A 20,554-nucleotide genomic window follows, 5' to 3' on the forward strand; every position below is an offset into this window, starting at 1 on the left:
TGGCCTCTCCCATTGCGGAGCACAGGCTCCGGACGCACAGGCTCAGCAGCCATGGCTCACTTCCCGGATTGGGGCACGAACCCGTGTCCCCCGCATCAGCAGGCGGACTCTCAACCACTGCGCCACCAGGGAAGCCCCCTGTTGTATTTTTGATGATAGCCATTCTGATAAGTGTGAGATGATACCTCATTGTGGTTTTGATTTGCATTTCCCTGATGATTTGTGATGTTAAGTACCTTTTCCTGTTCCTGTTGGCCGTTTATGTCTGCTTTGGAAAAATGTCTGTTCAGTTCCTCTGCCCATTTTTTAGTTTTTTTCTGTTGAGTTGTGTGAATTCTTTATATATTTTTGGATATTAACTTCTAATCAGACATACATGTATATAAAAATGGCAAGCATTTTCTCCCGTTCTGTAAGTTGTCTTTTTATTTTGTTAATGATTTCCTTTGCTGTGCAGAAAGAAGCCTTTTAATTTGATGTAGTCCCACTTTTTTATTTTTTGCTTTTGCCTTTGCTCTTGGTGTCAAATTCAGAAAATTATTGCCAAGACCGATGTCCAGAAGCTTACCCCCTAAATATTTTTTTTTTCTAGGCATTTTATGGTTTCAGGTTCTTTAAAAAAAATTTTATTGAAATATAGTTGATTTATAATGTTGTGTTAGTTTCAAGTGTACAGTAAAGTGGTTCATTTATACATGTATATATATTCTTTTTTTATATTATTTATTTATTTTGGTCACGCCACGCTGCTTGTGGGATCTTAGTTCCATGACCAGGGATTCAACCCATGTCTCCTGCAGTGGAAGTGCGAAGTTCTAACCACTGGACCGCCAGGGCATTTCCAACATTCTTTACCATTATAGGTTATTACAAGATATTAAGTATGGTTGCAGGTTTTAAATTCACATCTTTAATTCATTTTGAGTTGATTCTTGTGTGTGCTGTAAGATAAGGGTCCAGTTTCATTCTTTTGCTTGTGGCTGTCCAGTTTTCCCAACATCATTTATTGAAGAGACTACCCTTTCCCCATTGTATATTCTTGGCTCCTTTGTCATAAATTATGACCATATATACCTGGGTTTATTTCTGGGCTTTCTGTTCTGTTCCATTGATCTATATGTCTGTTTTTATGCCAATAAAATACAGTTTTGATTACTATAGTGTTATATCTTAAAATCAGGAAGTGTCGTGCCTCCAGCTTTGATCTTCTTTCTCAAGGTTGCTGTGATCATTCACAGTCTTGTGGTTCCATACACATTTTAGGATTGTTTTTCCTATTTCTGTGAAAAATGCCATTGGAGATTTGACAGGGATTTCATTGAATCTGGAAATACATATTTTAATGTAAGGTTTTTTTGTTTCTTTGTTTTAGACAGTGCTACCAAATCCTCTGTACCATCCAGAAATTGTTTGGATTTATATGAAGAAATCCTGACTGAAGAAGGAACTGCAAAGGAGGCAACATATAATGATGTATGGATTACCAGAATTTTGAAGGACAGTTACTTTGCTCTTTTGTGGCTCCTGAAATACAGACATCAGCTTACTATTGAATAGACATTCTGTGTTTGGGAAGCAGCTCTTAGACTAAAAGAATATTTAAGTCAGTTTCTGCCTTCAGATCTGCTTTTTAAAATAATGTTTTCTGGATGCTTGCCTAAATTTAGTTATAATTTTGCTTGATTGAATTTAAGTGTCTGACCATATAAAATCTCAACAGGCAATCAGTGTGATAAAATATTTTATTTTTTCATGATTTCTACAAAGTTATAATTTGTCCCAAGACTTCATGCAGACAAATTTCTTTCTACCTTATTTGAATTTTAAACTTTGGAGATTGAATGTGAAACTACAGAAAATACATTATTGGTAGGCCCAACTTTAAAAACCAGTAATTAACTAAATATCTGTTAGTAGAAATGGACCTCATATACCCTTATTTATGGGTTGATTTGCAAAGTTTGAAATATTTTGAAATGTCATTTAAGCTAAGAAAATAATTTAGAATGATGCTTGATCTTTTTATATCTTACAGTTGCAGGTAGAATATGGAAAATGTCAGCTGCAAATGAAAGAGCTGATGAAAAAGTTTAAGGAAATACAGACACAGGTAGAATTATGATGAATATTTTATTTTTGCCTTGTTAGATTTTTTTAAATTAATTTGTTTAATTAATTAATTTATTTTTGGCTGTGTTGGGTCTTCGTTGCTGCGTGGGCTTTCTCTAGCTACAACGAGCAGGGGCTACTCTTTGCTGTGGTGCGCAGGCTTCTCATTGAGGCAGCTTCTCTTGTGGAGCACGGGCTCTAGGTGTGCAGGCTCAGTAGTTGTGGCTTGCGGGCTCTAGAGCGCAGACTCAGTAGTTATGGTGCACGGGCTTAGTTGCTCTGTGGCATGTGGGATCCTCCCGGACCAGGGCTCGAACCCGTGTTCCCTGCATTCGCAGGCAGATTCTTAACCACTGTGCCACCAGGGAAGTCTCCACCTTAATCAGGTTTTAAAACTGAAACTTAATAAATTTTTTTGTTAAAATTAAAATGCTCAAGTGTTGGCAGGTTGTAAGGAAACTTTTTTTTGTGTGTGTGTATTTTTTTGCGGTACGCGGGCCTCTCACTGTTGTGGCCTCTCCCGTTGCGGAGCAACAGGCTCCGGACGCGCAGGCTCAGCGGCCATGGCTCACGGGCCCAGCCGCTCCGCGGCATGTGGGATCTTCCCGGACCGGGGCACGAACCCGTGTCCCCTGCATCGGCAGGCGGACTCTCAACCACTGCGCCACCAGGGAAGCCCGTAAGGAAACTTTTTTAAAAAATATTAAATGAAAGAGCAAGTCTGGCAAAACATGCATTATTTCCAGCGTCAATGAAACTGATAAAGGAAAACTGCTTGATTTGTTAAATGATATTGACAAATGATCTACTAGGCTAATTAACAGTTAAATAATAGGGAATTCTTAGAGACTGTATCAGGTGGTTTAAAAGAGAATGGTTTGAGGTGTGAACCTTTAGAATGGCTGATGAGGAAAAATGGTGATGCCTTAACAATTTTTGCCAGAGAGACATTTTTTGTGATCATGCTGCAAAGTCAGGAATGTACTGTCTTGTTCTGATTTTTATTTCTTGGTAAAGTTGTTTCTCTTCCTTCACCCTCTCTCCCAAAGAGCCAGTCAATCCTCAATTCATTTTTTGTTCACCTGAGAATTAGTACATTGTTGCAAGTTAAAGCTCCTGTTGTTAAATATAATAAAAATTTTATCATCTTCAAAATAATGACCCATTTTCAAAATAATGACTTTTTTTCTTGTTATTTATTGGTTTTTCATTTTGTTCCCTCTTTTAAGTAGTTTCACTTTAAATAGCTTTTCTTTGGCGCCAATTTTCTTCTTTGAATCTCAGCTTCCCCATTTGTATAATGAGCATCACTGTACTCCTCCTAAGACTATTTTGAGAATTGCATAAGGTAAAATATGTGATGCGTGGCATGTAGTTAGCATTCAGTAATCAATAACTATTATAAATAGTTTAATAATCCTGTCGATACATACTTTATTAAATGTATTTTATGATGTTTAGAATTTCAGCTTAAAAAATGAAAACCAGTCTCTTAAGAAAAATATCTCAGCACTTATCAAAACTGCCAGAGTGGAAATAAACCGCAAAGATGAAGAAATAAATAATCTTCACCAAAGGTATGATTGAGGGATATGGATCTGTTTGTAAATTACATGGGTATTGATAGGTGGAATATTTTTAACTTTGGAAAGCTAATGAAAATCATGCATTTTATTAAATATTTAAGGTTTTACTGAAAGTAAGTGACTAATATTCTAATGGTATATTATCGTAATGATACCTATATGATTATTAATAGAATATTGCCACATACCTCTCTGAATATATTCAGTTTTGTAATACACTGGGATCTTGCTCTGATATCCTTTGGTCCTGAGAAGATGGTGGTGTATGTCATGGGTTCTTCTAGGTGCCCATCAAGTTACTAAAATATCAGGAGGATGTCTGTGTCATATACTGTTAACAGACAACCCTTAAAAATCTGTCATTATTTATTTATTTTGGCTGCACTGGGTCTTAGTTGCGGCACATGGGATCTTTTTAGTTGCAGCCTGCGGACTTCTTAGTTGTGGCATGTGGGGTTCTTAGTTGAGGCATGTGGACTCTTAGTTGTGGCATGCATGTGGGATCTAGTTCCCTGACCAGGGATCGAACCTGGGCTCCCTGCGTTGGGAGGGTGGAGTCTTACCCACTGGGCCACCAGTGAAGTCCCTCAATTATATGTTCTTTTCCCACTTAAATGGATTTTCTACTTAATTTCTCTCTCTCCCTCTTTTGGTTGGGGGCAATATTTGGCTCCAGAGAATTTCATATCTCTCCTGCCCTTGGTAGTCAAACCTCCAAAACAGTTATCTAAACATGCTGTCTCCATTTCTCCACTTCCCATTTCTACACATTCTTGAACCCATTCTACTCTGACCTCTTCCTCCAGAACAGCTGTGACTACCACTAAATTCATCAAATAGTTTGACTTCTCATTTTAACTTGTCTTTATACACTATTTGACATAGTTGACCCTCTTTTCTTGCAATAGTTTCTCCCTTGGGGTTTCATGATTCTTAGTTTTCTTCCTAACTTGAGATTCATTTTTCTGTACTTGGCTAAGTTGGAATTCCTTAAAGCTCAAAACTATGGCCTTTCCTTTCTCTATCAATATTTTCTTATGATGTAATCTTACTTATACTAGTCAGTTCCATTTATATGTAGATACCACCTCACATCTGTACAAAATTTTCAAAATTACCTCATCCACAACAGAATTTAAGATTGAACCCCTTCCATTGTTCCTAGCTCAGTGGATTCCCCATCATTTATTCAGCTGTGCAAGCTAGAGTGACTGAGGGGTGGAATGACCATTTAATGTATTGCCCAAACCAGGGTACTTTTGAGAGTAGAAGGCGGGGCTATTAATAATTACACTGACATTGCTTGGCAAACTGGGACATATAGTCACCCTGCATAGGGGTCATCATTGACATTTAGCTCTTGGTCATCCTTCAGATCCAAATTCATTACCATGTCCTTTCGATTTTTATATCTTTATGATCTCTCAAGTTGTTCACTTCTCTTCCATTTCTACCGTTGTTGCTGCCCATCACCTCTCATCTGAACTGGCAGTAGTCTTTGTGCTCAGAACTCTGCATCCGCTCTTGCTCTTTCCAGCCTGTGATTTCTCATTTCTCGACATTAAAGCCACGGGATGCTTTGTAAAGCACAACTCTGGACGTCTGTCACAGAACCACCCCATCCTACCCCCCTTTTTTTTTTAAATCATCTATTTATCTATTTATTTTTGGCTGCGCCGAGCAGCTTGCAGGATCTTAGTTCCCCCACCAGGGATTGAACCCAGACCCCAGGAATGAAATGAGAAGCTGGGGAAAGCTACTCATCCTAACCACTGGACCGTCAGGGAATTCCCCCACCCATTTTCTTTGTTTGTTTTTTTGTTTTTTTTTTTTGCGGTACCCGGGCCTCTCACTGTCGTGGCCTCTCCCGTTGCGGAGCACAGGCTCCGGACGCGCAGGCTCAGCGGCCATGGCTCACGGGCCCAGCCGCTCCGCGGCCTGTGGGATCCTCCCGGACCGGGGCACAAACCCGTGTCCCCTGCATCGGCAGGCGGACTCCCAACCACTGCGCCACCAGGGAAGCCCCCCACCCCTTTTCTTGATTAAAACACATCAGTGGCTTCTCATCGATCGTAGGATAAAAGATCATAAATCTTAACTTGGTCCACAGAGCTCTTCACAATATGGTCCCAAACTACTTTTCAGGCCTTGTCTTCAGTGTCTGCCTTTGCCTAGGTATCATAGCTCTAGTGTATCTCCTGCATTCTTTCAGTTTGTTGGGTGTACCATGAGCTCTGAGTTGCATGAGCTGTTTCCACTCCCTGAAATGCTCCTCTCCTCCACCTGCTAAATACCTACTTATCTTCAGGTCTCGGCATAAGCATCCTTTTCACGTGGGACATTTGTTCTCACTGACTAGTTCAGATCTCTTTTTTGTAGCTTCATTTACACTTGCAGTTTAAAAAATCATGAATGGGATCACTTAATTAGTGTTCTCTTCCACTAAACTGTAAACTTCATGGGAGCAGGAACCATGTCTTTGTGTCCTCACCATTTATTGAGTATCTACCATGTGCAATAAATGTTTAAAGCGTGAAAGAAGATAATCCTATGTGTGGACCATATGATATGCAATTTAGGCCTTTTGAAAATAAAGATGGTTGCGTATGTTTACTAATCTAAATCCCACAAGGTGCAACAAGTATAAGATTGATTCCTGAAGTGTTGGGGAAATTTTATATATATTTGAATCTTTTAGGGGAGGGGTATAATGTTTGAATAGAGTGAAAATTCAGAGAAACTGGGTGAATAAATGATGTGTTATTTCATTAGATTGTTATACGTGGTTATATTGATACATTATCTAATAAACATTCTGTCAAATATTTGCGCTTTTTATTTGTGAGCTTCAACTAGTACTCTAATGGTAAATGTTTATCATTTTGCTGAAAGTTCATTTTTAATAGAAAAAATGGAAATATTGATATAAGATAAAAATTTTAAAGTGTAAATTCTGGAAAGTGTTTAATGTGGAGGTTTTTTTAAAATAAAACCTTTGGGACTTCCCTGGCAGTCCCGTGGTTAAGACTCCATGCTTCCACTGCAGGGGCACGGGTTCCATCCCTGGTTGGGGAACTAGAATCCCGCATGTTACATGGTGCGGCCACATAACAACAACAAAAAATAAAACAAAACTTTTGATAATATTTTATTTGGTGTGGAGTTACGTTAAATGTGTATTACGAGCTCTGTGGGCTAGAACTATCTTTTAGGACCTTACATTTTAATAAGTATGACGTATGTTACACGTGTGCGTGCTTTGTTGAATGTGAGTCCTTTGTTGGATAAATTTATTGCAGACATCTTCTCCCATTCTGTGACTTATCTGTCACTCTCTTTATTGTCTTGTGAGGAATAAAAGTTCTAAATTTTAGTGAAATTCAATCAGTTTTTTTTTTTTTTATGGTTAATGCTTTTTGTGTTCACATTTTCCGAGTTGTCTCAAAGGTATTTCCTCATGTTTATTTTTTTGAGTTTATTTATTAGTTTACTAGGACTGCCATAGCAGAGTGCCACAAACTGGGTGGCCTAAATAACAGAAATTGATTTTCTCACAGTTACGGAGGCCAGAAGTCCAAGATCAAGGTGTCAGTATGATTGATGCCTTCTGCGGGCTGTGTGATGGGTCTGTTCCAGGCCTCTCCTTGGCTTGTAGCTGGTTGCCGCCTTCTGTGTCTCTTCATAAAGTCTTTCCTTTATACATATCTCTGTCCAAATTTCCCTTTTTTATAAGGACACTAGTCATATTGGATAAGGGTCCACCCTAATGACCTCGCTTTAACTTGATTATCTCCAAAGACTCTGTCTCCAAATAAGGTCACTAGTTTGAGGTACTGGGGATTAAATTTTGAGGAGACGCAGTTCAGCCCGTAACAAGATCCACATAAGGTCTACACATTGCCTTAAGTTGTATGTATCCTGTGTCCTCTTGTTTTATAAAAATCTTCCCTTATTCCTGAGACGATGTTCTCTACACATTTAGTACTGATTAGGCATAGATTTATGGAAATTCAGGGAAGTTATAAAAGTTCAGGAAGATGGCTATATTATTACAAAAAGCTAAAATGAGCTGTTTACATTTTATTTTTAGGAAAACTGCCAGTTTTCTGAAAACCTTAGGAGTTATTTTAAACAATAAATACATACCGTTCCTCTAGGAAAGGATCACAGTTCTCTATTCCTTTTTCTTTTTGCACAGTATGTAACACTTTAAGATGGCTATTGATGCTTTGGCTTTTACTGTGGGGTTGTAGGTGAAACAGAAAACTAGGATAGGGAGCTACATAGAGTTGTAGTTTGATCGTCTCTGTTCTCCAGCAAGATTTCACTTTCCCTTAAGTTTCAGTTGGGCTAGAGTGAAGGCAAGAAGACAATGTCACTCGTTCTAAAAGAAGTGAATTTGTGGTTAGTTTGAGAGTTGTGCACCTGTAGTGAAGGAAATCTGAAAGACATTGGCAAATGCTGGGATAGAACTGAGAGGTCCTCCAGGCTTTGAGCAAAGCAAATGAAAGAGAGTTCCTTGTTTTAAAAACTGGCTCATTTAGTTGGAAGCTGGTAAATTCTTACTACTCATTCTTTTATACAAAGTAAAGTTAGTTTTGCCAGTATGTGGGCCCCCCAGTTTTAAAGTGTATCACATGTGATTAAACCTTGGGTTATTAAAAAGGAATTAACTTTGTTTTTTTGGTGTTAATTTCTATTTCTCAATAGATTGTCTGAATTTCCACATCTTCGAAATGCTCATAAAACTTCAAGGACACCAGATATAGTTAAAACAAAAGGTCTTAAATCCAGATCTCTCCATTTGGATGATTGTTCAAAGACTGATCACAGAGTGAAAAGTGATGTTTCTAAAGATGTACATTATAGCACTTCACTGCCATACCTCGAAAAGGAAGGAAAATCACATTCTGAAAAAAAGGGCACTTCACATTTGCCTACATCTGTTGAAAAACACTCCACCAATGGCATTTGGTCACGTTCCCATTATCAGGTTGGTGAGGGTAGTTCCAATGAGGATCACAGAAGAGGAAGGAAAGATAGTAGACATAGCCAGTACTGCAGAGGGACTGACAGAATACGAAAAGACTTGAACACTAGCTGTGGTGATGGTGAACCGAGGAACATAGAGGCCAGTCAGAGGCTACAAGGACGTCCTGAGAAATATAGTAAAGGTGAACCAAAGGCTGAAAGCAAAAATTCAAAGTTTAAAAGTAACACAGATTTGGATTATAAAAATGAACGCAGTAGCTCTTCTTGGGAGAAAGAAAGCTCTAGAGACAGGTCACACACTCGACTAGAATCTCAAAGTGACAAAAAACTCGAAAGACAAAGTGAAAGATCACAAAATATAAATAGAAAAGAACTTAAATCACAAGACAAAGAAGAAAGGAAAGTTGATCAAAAACCTAAGTCAGTAGTAAAAGACCAGGATCATTGGAAAAGATCTGAACGAGCACTGCTTCCTTATTCCAAGAAGGAACTAGCAAAATCTTCTCATAATTCAAGTAAATACCATCCAGAAGAGAGAAGAGGCCGGGAAGATTGTAAAAGAGACAGGGCTGTGAGTAATCATAGTTTTCAAGAAGGAAGATGTCCGTCCTCTCTTTCAACCAATAGAACTCACAAACATGTTGACTCTAAGGAAGTTGATGCTGTGCACCAATGGGAAAATGCACCTTTAAGGGTAGAAAGGCATAGAACTGAAGATAAGCGGAAAAGAGAACAAGAGGGCAAAGAAGAAAATAAGCATATGAGAAATGAAAAGAGAGTACCTGCAGAACATCTGCAGAAGACAAACAGAGAGACTAAGAAAACCGCTACAGATTTAAAGAGACAGAATGAGCCAAAAAATGATAATGGTGAAGTCTCTAATAATGATGTTTCTGAAGGAGTGGATGATAAAGAGCCAGCAGTTAAAGCTGAGAATGGTTCAAATGAAACACAAAACAAAGACTTAAAGTTAAGCTTTATGGAAAAATTGAACTTAACTCTTTCTCCTGCTAAAAAGCAGCCTGTTTCTCAGGAAAATCAGCATAAAATAACCGATACTCCCAAATCTAGTGACATATGTGATTTGGAGTCCTTGGTGCAGGCTAAAACTGTGACATGTATTCCCTCTGTCAGTGAACAGATCACAGAGGAAACCAAATCAGAGTTATTGGAACCAAAGGATGCTCTTACAGCAGCATCTGAACCCAGGACCAGTGTTTCAGAAAGGAAAATAGAAGAAGAAAATAGTTTGTTCATTAAATCTGTTGCGGATACTGTGCATTGTGATATGTCCATCTGTGGCACAGAGATTTCCTTCTCAGCATCTGTGGAAATGCAACAAACAGAATCCTTGTTTCCATCATCAACAGAAATGGAACAGACCATTAATGGTGCCAGGGCAGCAGTTGCTGTGGTAATGGACACAGTACAAACAAATGTTTCTCAAAACTTTGGTTTGGAATTGGATACCAAAAGAAAGGATGACTTAAATTCTTGTAGTATTTCCAAAGATACAGAAATGAAGGAGCCTTTTTCAACCAAAGTGACCGAATCCAATGAAATCATTTTGCAGCCTTCAACTGAAGAAGCTGTCATTTTGCCAACAGTCGTTTCGGAAGATGGTAAACCAAACCTTGAGCCTTCTCTTGTAGATGCACCACTGGTTGAGAGTAAGTCTTGTCACTTGGAGCCTTGCTTACCTAAAGAGACTCCAGAATCTTCACTTCAGCAGACTGAGTTAACGGACCACAGAATGGAAATTGGTGAAGCAAACTCAGTATATCACGACGATGAAAACTCGGTTCTGAGCATTGACCTGAATCAGCTGAGACCTATTCCAGAAGCCATCAGTCCTCTGAATAGTCCCGTGAGACCTGTAGCAAAAGTTCTTAGACTGGAAAGCCCATCTCGAGTTCCATTATATAATAACAGTCATAAAGGTAATAGTTTATATTATCTCCTATAACTTATATTTTTGTGAGAGTGTAGCATATGTCAGCAAGATGAATCAGTGCTTTTAATTTATTTATTGATATTTATTTACTTTTTAAATTTTTATTGGCATATAGTCGATTTACAGTGTTGTGTTAGTTTTAGGTGTGCAGCAAAGTGAATCAGTTATACATATACATATATCCATTCTTTTTTTTTAGATTTTTTTCCTGTATAGGCCATTACAGAGTACTGAGTAGAGTTCCCTGTGCTGTACAGCAGGTTCTTATTTGTTATCTATTTTATATATAGTAGTGTGTATATGTCAATCCCAGCCTTCCAATTTATTCCTCCCTGCCCTATCCCCTGGTAACCATAAGTTTGTTTTCTACATCTGTGACTCTACTTTTCCTTTGTAAAGAAATTCATTTGTACCCTTTTTTTTAGAGTCCACATATAAGTGATATCGTATGATATTTGTCTTTCTGTGTCTGACTTAACTTCACTCGGTATGACAATCTCTAGGTCCATCCATGTTGCTGCAAATGACATTATTTTGTTAGTGCTTTTTATTTGATAATTATTATTCAGACCTTTGTTGTTACCTAGAAATGTACATTGAGCCTTTAGTCTAGATTTAGGTAATTCTTACTTATACAACAAAAGGGAATGGTAGAACAGATTGTCTCAAATACTCCTTGCTTGCTTTCAGGTATATTTTTGTTGTCCAAAAGCCATCATCAAATGGCATAGAGTAGGTGATGCTGCTAACATCAAGTAAAGAAACCTGAACAGTTGGTTGCTGTTTATCCAAATGACCAAACTCTATACTATCACTATTGTCAGGCACTTTCTGAGACCAGTAAAGACCAATGACATGACTACGTGTTAGAGTAATATAGTGTAAATAGTGTAAAAGCTGTTAAAATAATAAATTGCCTCAACATTTAATTTTTTGTTATATTTAGTATGGAAATGTTAAATGACAAAGACTCGGTAGTCATGTGACTATAATATGCTTTTTTCTTCCACAGATGTGTTTCCACCAAATTTAGCTCATTCTGCCTCCAAGAGTCAGTCTGATCTCAATAAGGAAAATCAAAAGCCAATTTGCAAATCTGACAAATTTACAGAAGCAGACTCCCACAAGAATTCATCTTTAGATGAATTAGAAGAAGGAGAAATTATAAGCGACAGTGAAAAATCTGAACCACAAAAACGTTTTGACAAAAGTACCAACCCAAGAGCTTCTGCTGAAGTGCAGAACACAAGAACTAACCCAGGAAGTAGGAAAAGCACTGTGCATTTGGATAAAGACAATAGGAAGATATCTTCTATAAAAATCCATCAGACCAAAAGCAAATGGAATAAAAGACGAACTGAATCTAGCAGATCTTCAAAAACAGAGAAGAAAGATAGGTTAGTGGGCACTTCCAGCCTGGAAAAAATAGTGCCAATTATTGCTGCACCCTCTTCTGTCCGAGAGGTTGTGCACATGTTACGAATGATAAGAAAACATGTAAGGAAAAATTACATGAAATTCAAGGTAAAATTTTCATTAATACAATTTCATAGAATTATTGAGTCAGCAATTTTGAGTTTTACATCACTAATTAAACACCTTGACTTATCCAAAATCTCTAAGTCAGTGACTACTTTACAGAAGAATCTCTGTGATGTTATAGAATCCAAACTTAAGCAAGTTAAAAAGAATGGCATCGTGGATCGTTTATTTGAACAGCAGCTACCAGATATGAAAAAAAAATTGTGGAAATTTGTAGATGAACAACTTGATCACTTGTTTACAACGCTTAAGAAAATCTTAGCAAAGTTTTGTGACCCCATAAACATTGGCAGTGACAGTGACGAAGGAAAACTTGAAAAGAGAAATAAAGAGAAAGCACAATATTCAAATTGTCAGAAGGGGAATGTAGGCAGCTCCAGCAAAGAAATGTTGAAGGAGAAACCCCCCAAATCAGAAGATGCTGGTTACTCTAAGTCTTTAGTAGGTTGTAAAAAATCGGAGGAAAAACATCAAGAGCAAAATAATTCCGGTATTAACAGAGTAAAGCACAACATTAAAAAAAGTACTAACACTTGCTTTGGTAATATTAAGAACCCTCAATTTGAAGAGGCGTCCTTGGAACCAAACTGCCCGAAGGCAGGAAAAATGGAAGGCAGTACCATAGAGGACTCACAGGCATCCCAGCACGCTGCTTTGAAGCCAGAACGCAGTTTTGAGATTCTTACTGAGCAGCAAGCATCTAGCCTTACTTTTAATTTAGTGAGTGATGCACAGATGGGAGAAATATTTAAAAGTTTGTTGCAAGGTTCTGATCTTTTGGACAACAGTGTTAACTGTAACGAAAAAAGTGAGTGGGAGTTAAAGACACCAGCGAAACAGATGCTAGAGACTCTTAAATGTGAATCTCTACCAGTTTGTACAACGGAAGAGCTCGTTTCAGGGGTGGTTTCTCCCTGTCCTAAGGTGATTAGTGATGATAATTGGTCATTATTGTCATCTGAGAAAGGTCCGTCTCTGTCTTCAGGGCTTTCATTGCCAGTTCATCCTGATGTGTTGGATGAAAGTTGTATGTTTGAAGTGTCCACTAACGTATCTTTAAGTAAAGATAATGTATGTAGTTCAGAAAAGAGTAAGCCCTGTGTTTCCTCCATACTTCTTGAAGATCTAGCAGTCTCTTTAACAGTACCATCACCTCTGAAGTCAGATGGTCATCTCAGTTTCTTAAAGTCAGATGTTTCGTCTAATTCAACGCCCGAAGAAGTTATTAGTGCCCATTTTAGTGAAGATGCCTTACTTGAGGAAGAGGATGCATCTGAACAGGACATTCATTTAGCCCTGGAGTCTGATAATTCAAGCAGTAAATCAAGTTGTTCTTCATCATGGACAAGCCGGTCTATTGCTCCAGGCTTTCAGTACCACCCTAATCTACCCATGCACGCTGTCATAATGGAAAAGTCCAATGATCATTTCATTGTGAAAATACGCCGTGCGGCACCATCTACCTCCCCTAGTCATAAACAGAATATGGTGGCTGATGAATCTTTGCCAAGAGTGGAAAAGGAAGCTGATGAAACAGTGGAGAAAAAATATATTTCATGTCAGTACAGAGTTTTTAAATCTGTGGAGGAATTGAAAATTTCCAGTAAAAATGTTGATAGCAGTAAATCAGTTCATGAAGAACAGGACTGTATGATACAAACAGAGGTTCCCGATATATATGAATTTCTTAAAGATGCTTCAGGTAAAGTGGTTCATAGTACTGAAGTAGTTGAAGAATGTTTCAAGTTGCATCAAGTATGGGAGCCAAAAGTACCTGAAAGCGTTGAAGAATTGCCTCCAATGGAAGAAATTCCACATTCTGTCGAGGATCATCTTCCAAACGCATATATAGACCTCACAAAAGATCCAGTCACCGAGACCAAAAAGTTGGGGGAATTCGTAGAAGTAACAGTTTTAAATATTGAGCAGTTGGGATGTTCTGGAAGCAGTGTGGATCAAAATGCTCCAGTATTAGACAATATGCAGCCTGATACTGTAGATGCTTTTATTGATTTGACACAAGATGTTTCAAGTGACAGTAAAAATGAAGGTAACTGTCCTGCTGTAGCTGTTGAAGACTTGGGGTGTCAGGTGATATGTGTAGATGAAGATAACTCAAAGGAAGAAAAGGTGCAAGTGGCAAACAGGCCTTTGGAATGCATTATTGAGGAAGCCTGTATCGATTTAACCTCGGCATTTCCCAGTTCGGGTGAAGTGAAAAAGGTTGATTTAAAATCAGAGTTGGCATCAAATTCTGGTAGTTCAGAGTTGCCTGGGGCTTTGGATAATGCTCACAAAAAGAGGAAAAATCTTTCTGATCTAAATCCTTCTCAGAAAAAACAGAGAAAGGAAGCAGACCTAACCGGCAGGGAAAAGACCAAGAAAATTACCCAAGATTCTGGTGAGAATGGTGATGCTCACCGAAAGAAAGCCAGTAAGAAAAAGGCCCCTGTAGTAACTAAAGATCCCTCGTCATTAAAGGAAAGCCCAGGGACTAAGGATGCCTCAGCAGCATTTGCCACTTCTCTTACAAGCCTTTCTGCAAAGAATGTTATTAAAAAGAAGGGAGAAATTATAGTTTCGTGGACAAGGTAAGAATCTAATGAGACTATTAAATCACCAGGAAATTTTAAGATACCAGCAATCTGTTCTGTCATGTCATCATAGTTCTATCCCATCTTAAAATAGGGAAAGTGATGACTTACTTCAAAAGTGGCCAAAGTTGGTAGAAGATACGTTCTAGGATACAACCCAGCTGTACTGTAGAACAGTCTAGAGCAGTGGCGCTTAACCAGCGATGTGTACTAGCACCGTGGACAGAACTTTTCATTATGTTTTTAACTTCACTTTTCAATGAAAAAGAAAAATTCTTTCATTTGTAAGGAGCCTGGTGTATGCACATTTTAGAAAGGAGGAATGACAGGTGGTGAATAGGACAAAAAGTGTGGGTGTTTGTAATTTGAGTCTTCCCCCCGAAATTAGAAGCTTCAAAAACAGGTTGTACTTTTGACTTCTTTGTGAGATTTTTAAGAAATGCAGATTTAAAGACCCCATTTCGGATGTCAAGGTGACCACAGTTGGGAACCATTGAACCAGAGGTGCATGATCTCTAGACCGGCTAGAGTGCATAATGAGAGAATGAATTTAGTTGAAATTGGTGATCAATTTTGTTTAAGACCTCAGTCCTCTATGCCTTCATTTTGGGTAACCTGCAGATGGTAAAATCTCAGAGACTATAATAACGCACATTGGTTCAGACCATGTAGAAGAAGCAGAGGTCTGGGGATTAGAAGGTCTGGCTTCTGTGTTACTTTTTGGTTCTTCTCACTTATCAGGTCTGTGATCAAGTTTGGGCCCTAATTTTTAAAGTACTATACACACTACAAGTAGAATTTTTTAAAATCTTTTATTTTGTCATTAGAAACATACATTAGTATTTGTTTTAGAAAATTTGGGAAATAACGTATGAAGTCAAAGATTAAAATCATCCATAATCTTATCTCTCAGAGATAACCATTGTCCATATTTTAGTATACACACGTTCTTTTTTTATGGGTTTTAATAAAAATGTCAACTCTTATTGGTAGATAGTAAGGCAATGGAATTTTTGTTACCTTTCTGTTCGAACCTACAAAAGCTAAATAACATTTTTCCCCCTTCAGAAATGATGACCGGGAAATTTTATTGGAGTGTCAGAAAAAAGGGCCATCGTTGAAAACATTTTCTCAGTTAGCTGCCAAGTTGAATAAAAATCCATATCAGGTAACTACCCCAGTTTTACATCTCTATAGTTTCACAGATGTTACTACTCCAAATATTTAGATTTGATTTTTAATGTGTTTAAAATATATAGCTATTTGTTAGCCAACTTCTTTAAAAGTATGGCTCTTTGGAGAATTCCCCAGTGTTCCAGTAGTTAGGACTCCATGCTTTCACTGCTGAGAGCACGGGTTCAGTCCCTGGTCGGGGAACTAAGATCCCACAAGCTGCGTGGTGCAGCCAAAAAAAAAAAGACTGTTAAAAACTTGGTGATCGTGGAAGAAGTCTGAAACAATCCGAATTCTTTATTCCGTTGTTTTGCCATTTACTTATTTGATCTTGAGCAATTTTGTAATGATATTTGCCTGTTTAAGAAAGTTTGATATTGAAAAGTTAAACTAGCAATTACCTTTATTATGAAGATATTTTGTTTTTCTAACTATTACTTTACCTTTATAATTAAGGGTAACTTACTCTGTCTTTAAATGGTTTGTGAAAATATTCATCAAAGATAAAAAATATATATTGAGATATTTATAATTAACCCTCATTTAAAATTTTTCAGGTCTCAGAAAGATTCCAGCAGCTAATGAAGCTCTTTGAAAAGTCAAAATGCAGGTAGTTAATGGTTACACTACAGTAGGCTAGTAAAGTAAATGTTTGACACTGTACCTGTGCAGTTAATGGCCTGTTAGTCATTGAAGATGTGAGTGGTGGGTCAGCGACATCCAGCTGAGTTCCTGTTTCAGTCACAGGTTGGAGAATGGTTGCTCGTGCAGGCTTCTAAGGCACCTCGTCCACAGGGACGTGGTCAGTGAAACCTGCTGCAGTGCAGATCAGCATCTCTCCTTAGCCTTCTGAGTGTTGATGAGTCTAAAGTGGGGGGAAATCCATTTGATGATTGATGATAAATTTTTATCGATGAAGAAAAACAAAACATTCTTGAGGGAATTCCCTGGTGGCCCAGCGGTTAGGACTCTGTGTTTCCACTGCCAGGGGCCTGGGTTCTGTCCCTGGTCGGGGAACTAAGATCTTGTGTGCCGCATGGCTCAGCCAAAAAAAGAAAAAAAAGGCAAGAAAACATTCTTGAATAGCATTATATTTCATAGCCAGTGAAATCTGTGCAGTCGTAATTTAACATATTTTACATTTTTAATTAGGAGTGCTAAAATACAAAACATACATTTATAAACATGAAGTCCATTGTCATCTGAAGAGGTGACATGATTTACCATGTTACATTATTAATAATGTTCACAGACATGTTTCTTTAAGCCATTCTTATACGGGTTTATTAAGGCAATAATGTTTATCAGGTATTTCCTATAAGACCTGAGCCAATTGCTTAAATATTTTGGACTTTTATGTAAGGAAGATTGTAAAGATATTTAACATATCACTATTTTTCAGTTGATTTGTAGTCATAATTATTTGAATCCAGAATGCCCAACTTTAAATAAAACTAACTCTGAAGAACCATATTTGGACATTGATCTCATTGTGAAGGGTTCTGAATACTTCTGAGTTATAAAAATCTGTTTCTAAACCCAGTGTAAATTACTGTCTTTAGATAATCTGTTAATTTCAGTATCCTCTCAAAGCAACTAGTTTGTTAATGAAATCTTCAAAAGATATTTAGTAGTGTATTCTGACATTAAAATTCTGTTTATATAATTCAGAATGTAAGATTGCATAATGAGGAATTTGAAGAAAAAGCTGATTCTAAAGAACCTTTAAAAAATAGTTTGATGCAAAAATGGCCTGTTTTTTTTTCAGATTCACTATGCTGTAAATTTTTCACTGCCTTTAGAAAATTAAACTGAGGTTTTTTTTGTTTTATTTGAACGTTATCTTAAAATATGACTTCCATTCTCTTGTTGAAGATAATGTTCCCTTCATGAACGAACTAACTTGTATCTGGAAATGACGCTTATTAGTTTGAAATTCCCAAATTCCATTACAAATCTACAATCTTTTAATGGATTTGGTACTTGAGATTTTATTTGCTTGCATGATAGCACAAATAGTGAGTTATTTCATTCCTAGTTTGTTTTTTCTAAATTTTATTTTATTTATTTATTTTTTATACAGCAGGTTCTTATTATCTGTTTTATACATATTAGTGTATATATGTCAATCCCAATCCCTAGTTTGTTTCTTAACTGATTTTTTTTTCCTTCAGGTACTATAGTCTCATTACATTCTTATCAAAATCAGAGTGTAAGGATAAAGTTACCAAACTGAGTCTATAAAAAGCTAGTTCTTTAACCACCAATATTTATTATCTAAGAGAACTCATTTAAAAGAACAACACTTTATGAGATGGTCATATCAGAAAAATAGAATCATAACTTTAGCATTTTCTTACATTACAGATAAGTTGCTGAATTCCTTGGAGTCTTAATTGATATTGCAAACTACACAGAAGCTTGGAATTCTTCATGTTTTTAATGGGGAAGGAGAGGGCAGTTTTATGACATTTGATTACCAGATAATAATCTGCATTTGTCATAACTTGCTGACTCTTAATCTCAAGCCAGCATGTTCACCTTGTTCCTGACATCAGTCTGATTTGCTTATCTGTTATTGGTCATGATATTTATTTTTAAACAGGTTAGAACTTGTTATTAAGATAAAAGCAACAACAAAACAGTATTGAAACCTTAGTTTTGATATTTCAAAGAAATGACTTTCTTTCTAGATTTTTAAAAATAGTTTTGTAGAATTTTAAGCTTAACCATTATTTAGTTCGTTTCATCCATTTTTATTTGCTTTTCTATTTGCCTGTCCTCAATTTGGTAAATTGTAAAATAATTTAAATAGTGTATCTGTAAATATGTATAATTATAATGATGTAAAATACTTTGTGTTTGTGTGTGTATGTTTGGGTGTATACACACACATAAATGGCTGTACCTAGCCAAGGACTTTTCTATTTGTATAAAACTTTTTATATAAAGTTTGCTTTCTTTACCAGTAATGTATAAATAAAACCATGTAAAGTTCTGTTATATTTTGATTAGAATGTTCTTTTAACGTGCTTAGATAACAATTGAAACAAAAAAAAAGGTAAAACTCCCGGAGGACATGGGGGCTCTTTTGAAGTGGTTCTTGGTTAGGGTGTGGCTGACTGAATGCGTGGCTGGCTGAATGTGTTGGAGCAGATTAATTGGAGAAAACTAGTTGCCTTTGCCTGCTTTCTCACAGCAGGTAATGGTACAGCGAACAGTGCTGCAGGTGTCCTCACAGACAAAATCAGGGCAGCACAAAAACTCCTTTGGGGTGAAGATCTGGGAAAAACAGGTAAGGATTAACTAGCTATGCATTATTTATTCATCCCTCCCCCCTTCAGACTGGTGGTACTGATGGGTTACAATCTAGGCTTTGGACCTATGAAGTGACTTGAGGAAATTGCCATTTCTCCCACAGTGTCCAGTATCTGCAGGAGAAGCCCTGACCTGAAGGATTACTTGGTAGATAACGAACTAAAATAATGAACTGTGGTTTTGTAGTGCTGGGGCTGCCCAGAGGGCTGGCCCTCAGCCCTTCACCAGTGCATTCTATCACTCAGAACCCTTACCACCAGGTGAATGAGTTCCCGAGCCAAAACAAAGTAGCAGCTAAGAGATACCACTGGTTTAAAAGAAAATAAACAGGATTACATAAGACCATAACAATCTAAGATAAAGCCAATAAACGTTAAAAGGAAAAAGAAGATTTTGGCAGTGTGGTACAGGAATCAGAACTAACCACGTAGAAATATTAAAAATATAATATTTAAAATAAATGTAATAAAATGGAATGAAAATAGAGTGGATACAGCTGATGCATGAATTAGTGAGTTGAAAAGTTGGATTGAGAAACTCTTCCAGAAGGCAGCAAAAAAAAGGATAAATAGAAAATAAATGCAGATGTAAGTGGGATGAGGGACAGAAGTAGGATGTGCCAACATTCAAGTAACAAATGAGGTCAGAAGAAGAAAAAATTTGAAGATTGAGAGGGCCATAGAGTGCCAAACAGGAAAGAAGAAAGTACCCACATCTAGACACATACTGAAATTAGGAGTATCAAGGATAACGAGAAAAATCTAAAGGTTTTTAAACAGTCAATCCTTGTATAAAGGAACAAGAATCATTGACCTTACTCTTCAGAAGAGCAATGCCGGCTGTGAGGAAACAGTATTTTTAAGGTACTGGACCTAAAATTTTATATCCATTTAAATTGTTATTCAAATGTGAGGGTTTAATAAAAAACATTAATATTCATCACTCAAAGATCCGCAGTGTAAACATTTTTGGAGAGAATACTCAAAAAACAAGTGCAGGAAATATTTCAAGAACTAGGGGTGAGTGATCAGATACCTTGGCAAAGTGTGTACAGGCTGACCTCAGCGACACTGCAGGTTTGGTTCCAGACCACTGCAATAAGGCAAATATTGCAGTAAAGCAAGTCACGAAGTTTTTGGTTTCCACTTCTGCCCATAGGAGTTTATATCACTAGGTGTGAACAAGGTGGCATGGTGAATACGGGCACCATTGACGAGCCTTAAAGGCAGTGGCTAGTGAAGCTCTCACCCTGTGTACATCTTTCTCTGTCCTGAGACGTTTATTCT

The 20,554-nt window shown here is 37.3% G+C and overlaps 1 protein-coding gene across 11 annotated transcripts in view; it reads left to right on the forward strand.

Moving 5' to 3' along the window:
* CASP8AP2 (caspase 8 associated protein 2) overlaps nucleotides 1-20,554 on the forward strand; it is a 48,223-nt gene that overhangs the window by 21,641 nt on the left and 6,028 nt on the right. For 2 of the 11 annotated variants that reach the window (XR_004480621.2, XR_004480622.2), the window contains exons 4-11: nucleotides 1,373-1,473; nucleotides 2,036-2,110; nucleotides 3,571-3,686; nucleotides 8,406-10,627; nucleotides 11,654-14,774; nucleotides 15,846-15,945; nucleotides 16,508-16,560; nucleotides 19,150-19,245. Coding sequence is in view for 6 of the 11 variants with exons in the window: in XM_049695473.1 (XP_049551430.1) it covers nucleotides 1,373-1,473; nucleotides 2,036-2,110; nucleotides 3,571-3,686; nucleotides 8,406-10,627; nucleotides 11,654-14,774; nucleotides 15,846-16,005 (5,795 nt within the window). In the remaining 5 variants the exon portion in view is untranslated. Of the gene's footprint in view, nucleotides 1-1,372; nucleotides 1,474-2,035; nucleotides 2,111-3,570; nucleotides 3,687-8,405; nucleotides 10,628-11,653; nucleotides 14,775-15,845; nucleotides 18,954-19,149; nucleotides 19,246-20,554 lie in introns of those variants that run through there. The other 9 variants (XR_007470603.1, XR_004480625.2, XM_033418807.2 and 6 more) reach the window with 9 other exon arrangements.

Source organism: Orcinus orca, chromosome 12 (genome assembly GCF_937001465.1).
Source record: "Orcinus orca chromosome 12, mOrcOrc1.1, whole genome shotgun sequence".
In the NCBI taxonomy this organism is placed as follows: Eukaryota; Metazoa; Chordata; class Mammalia; order Artiodactyla; family Delphinidae; genus Orcinus; species Orcinus orca.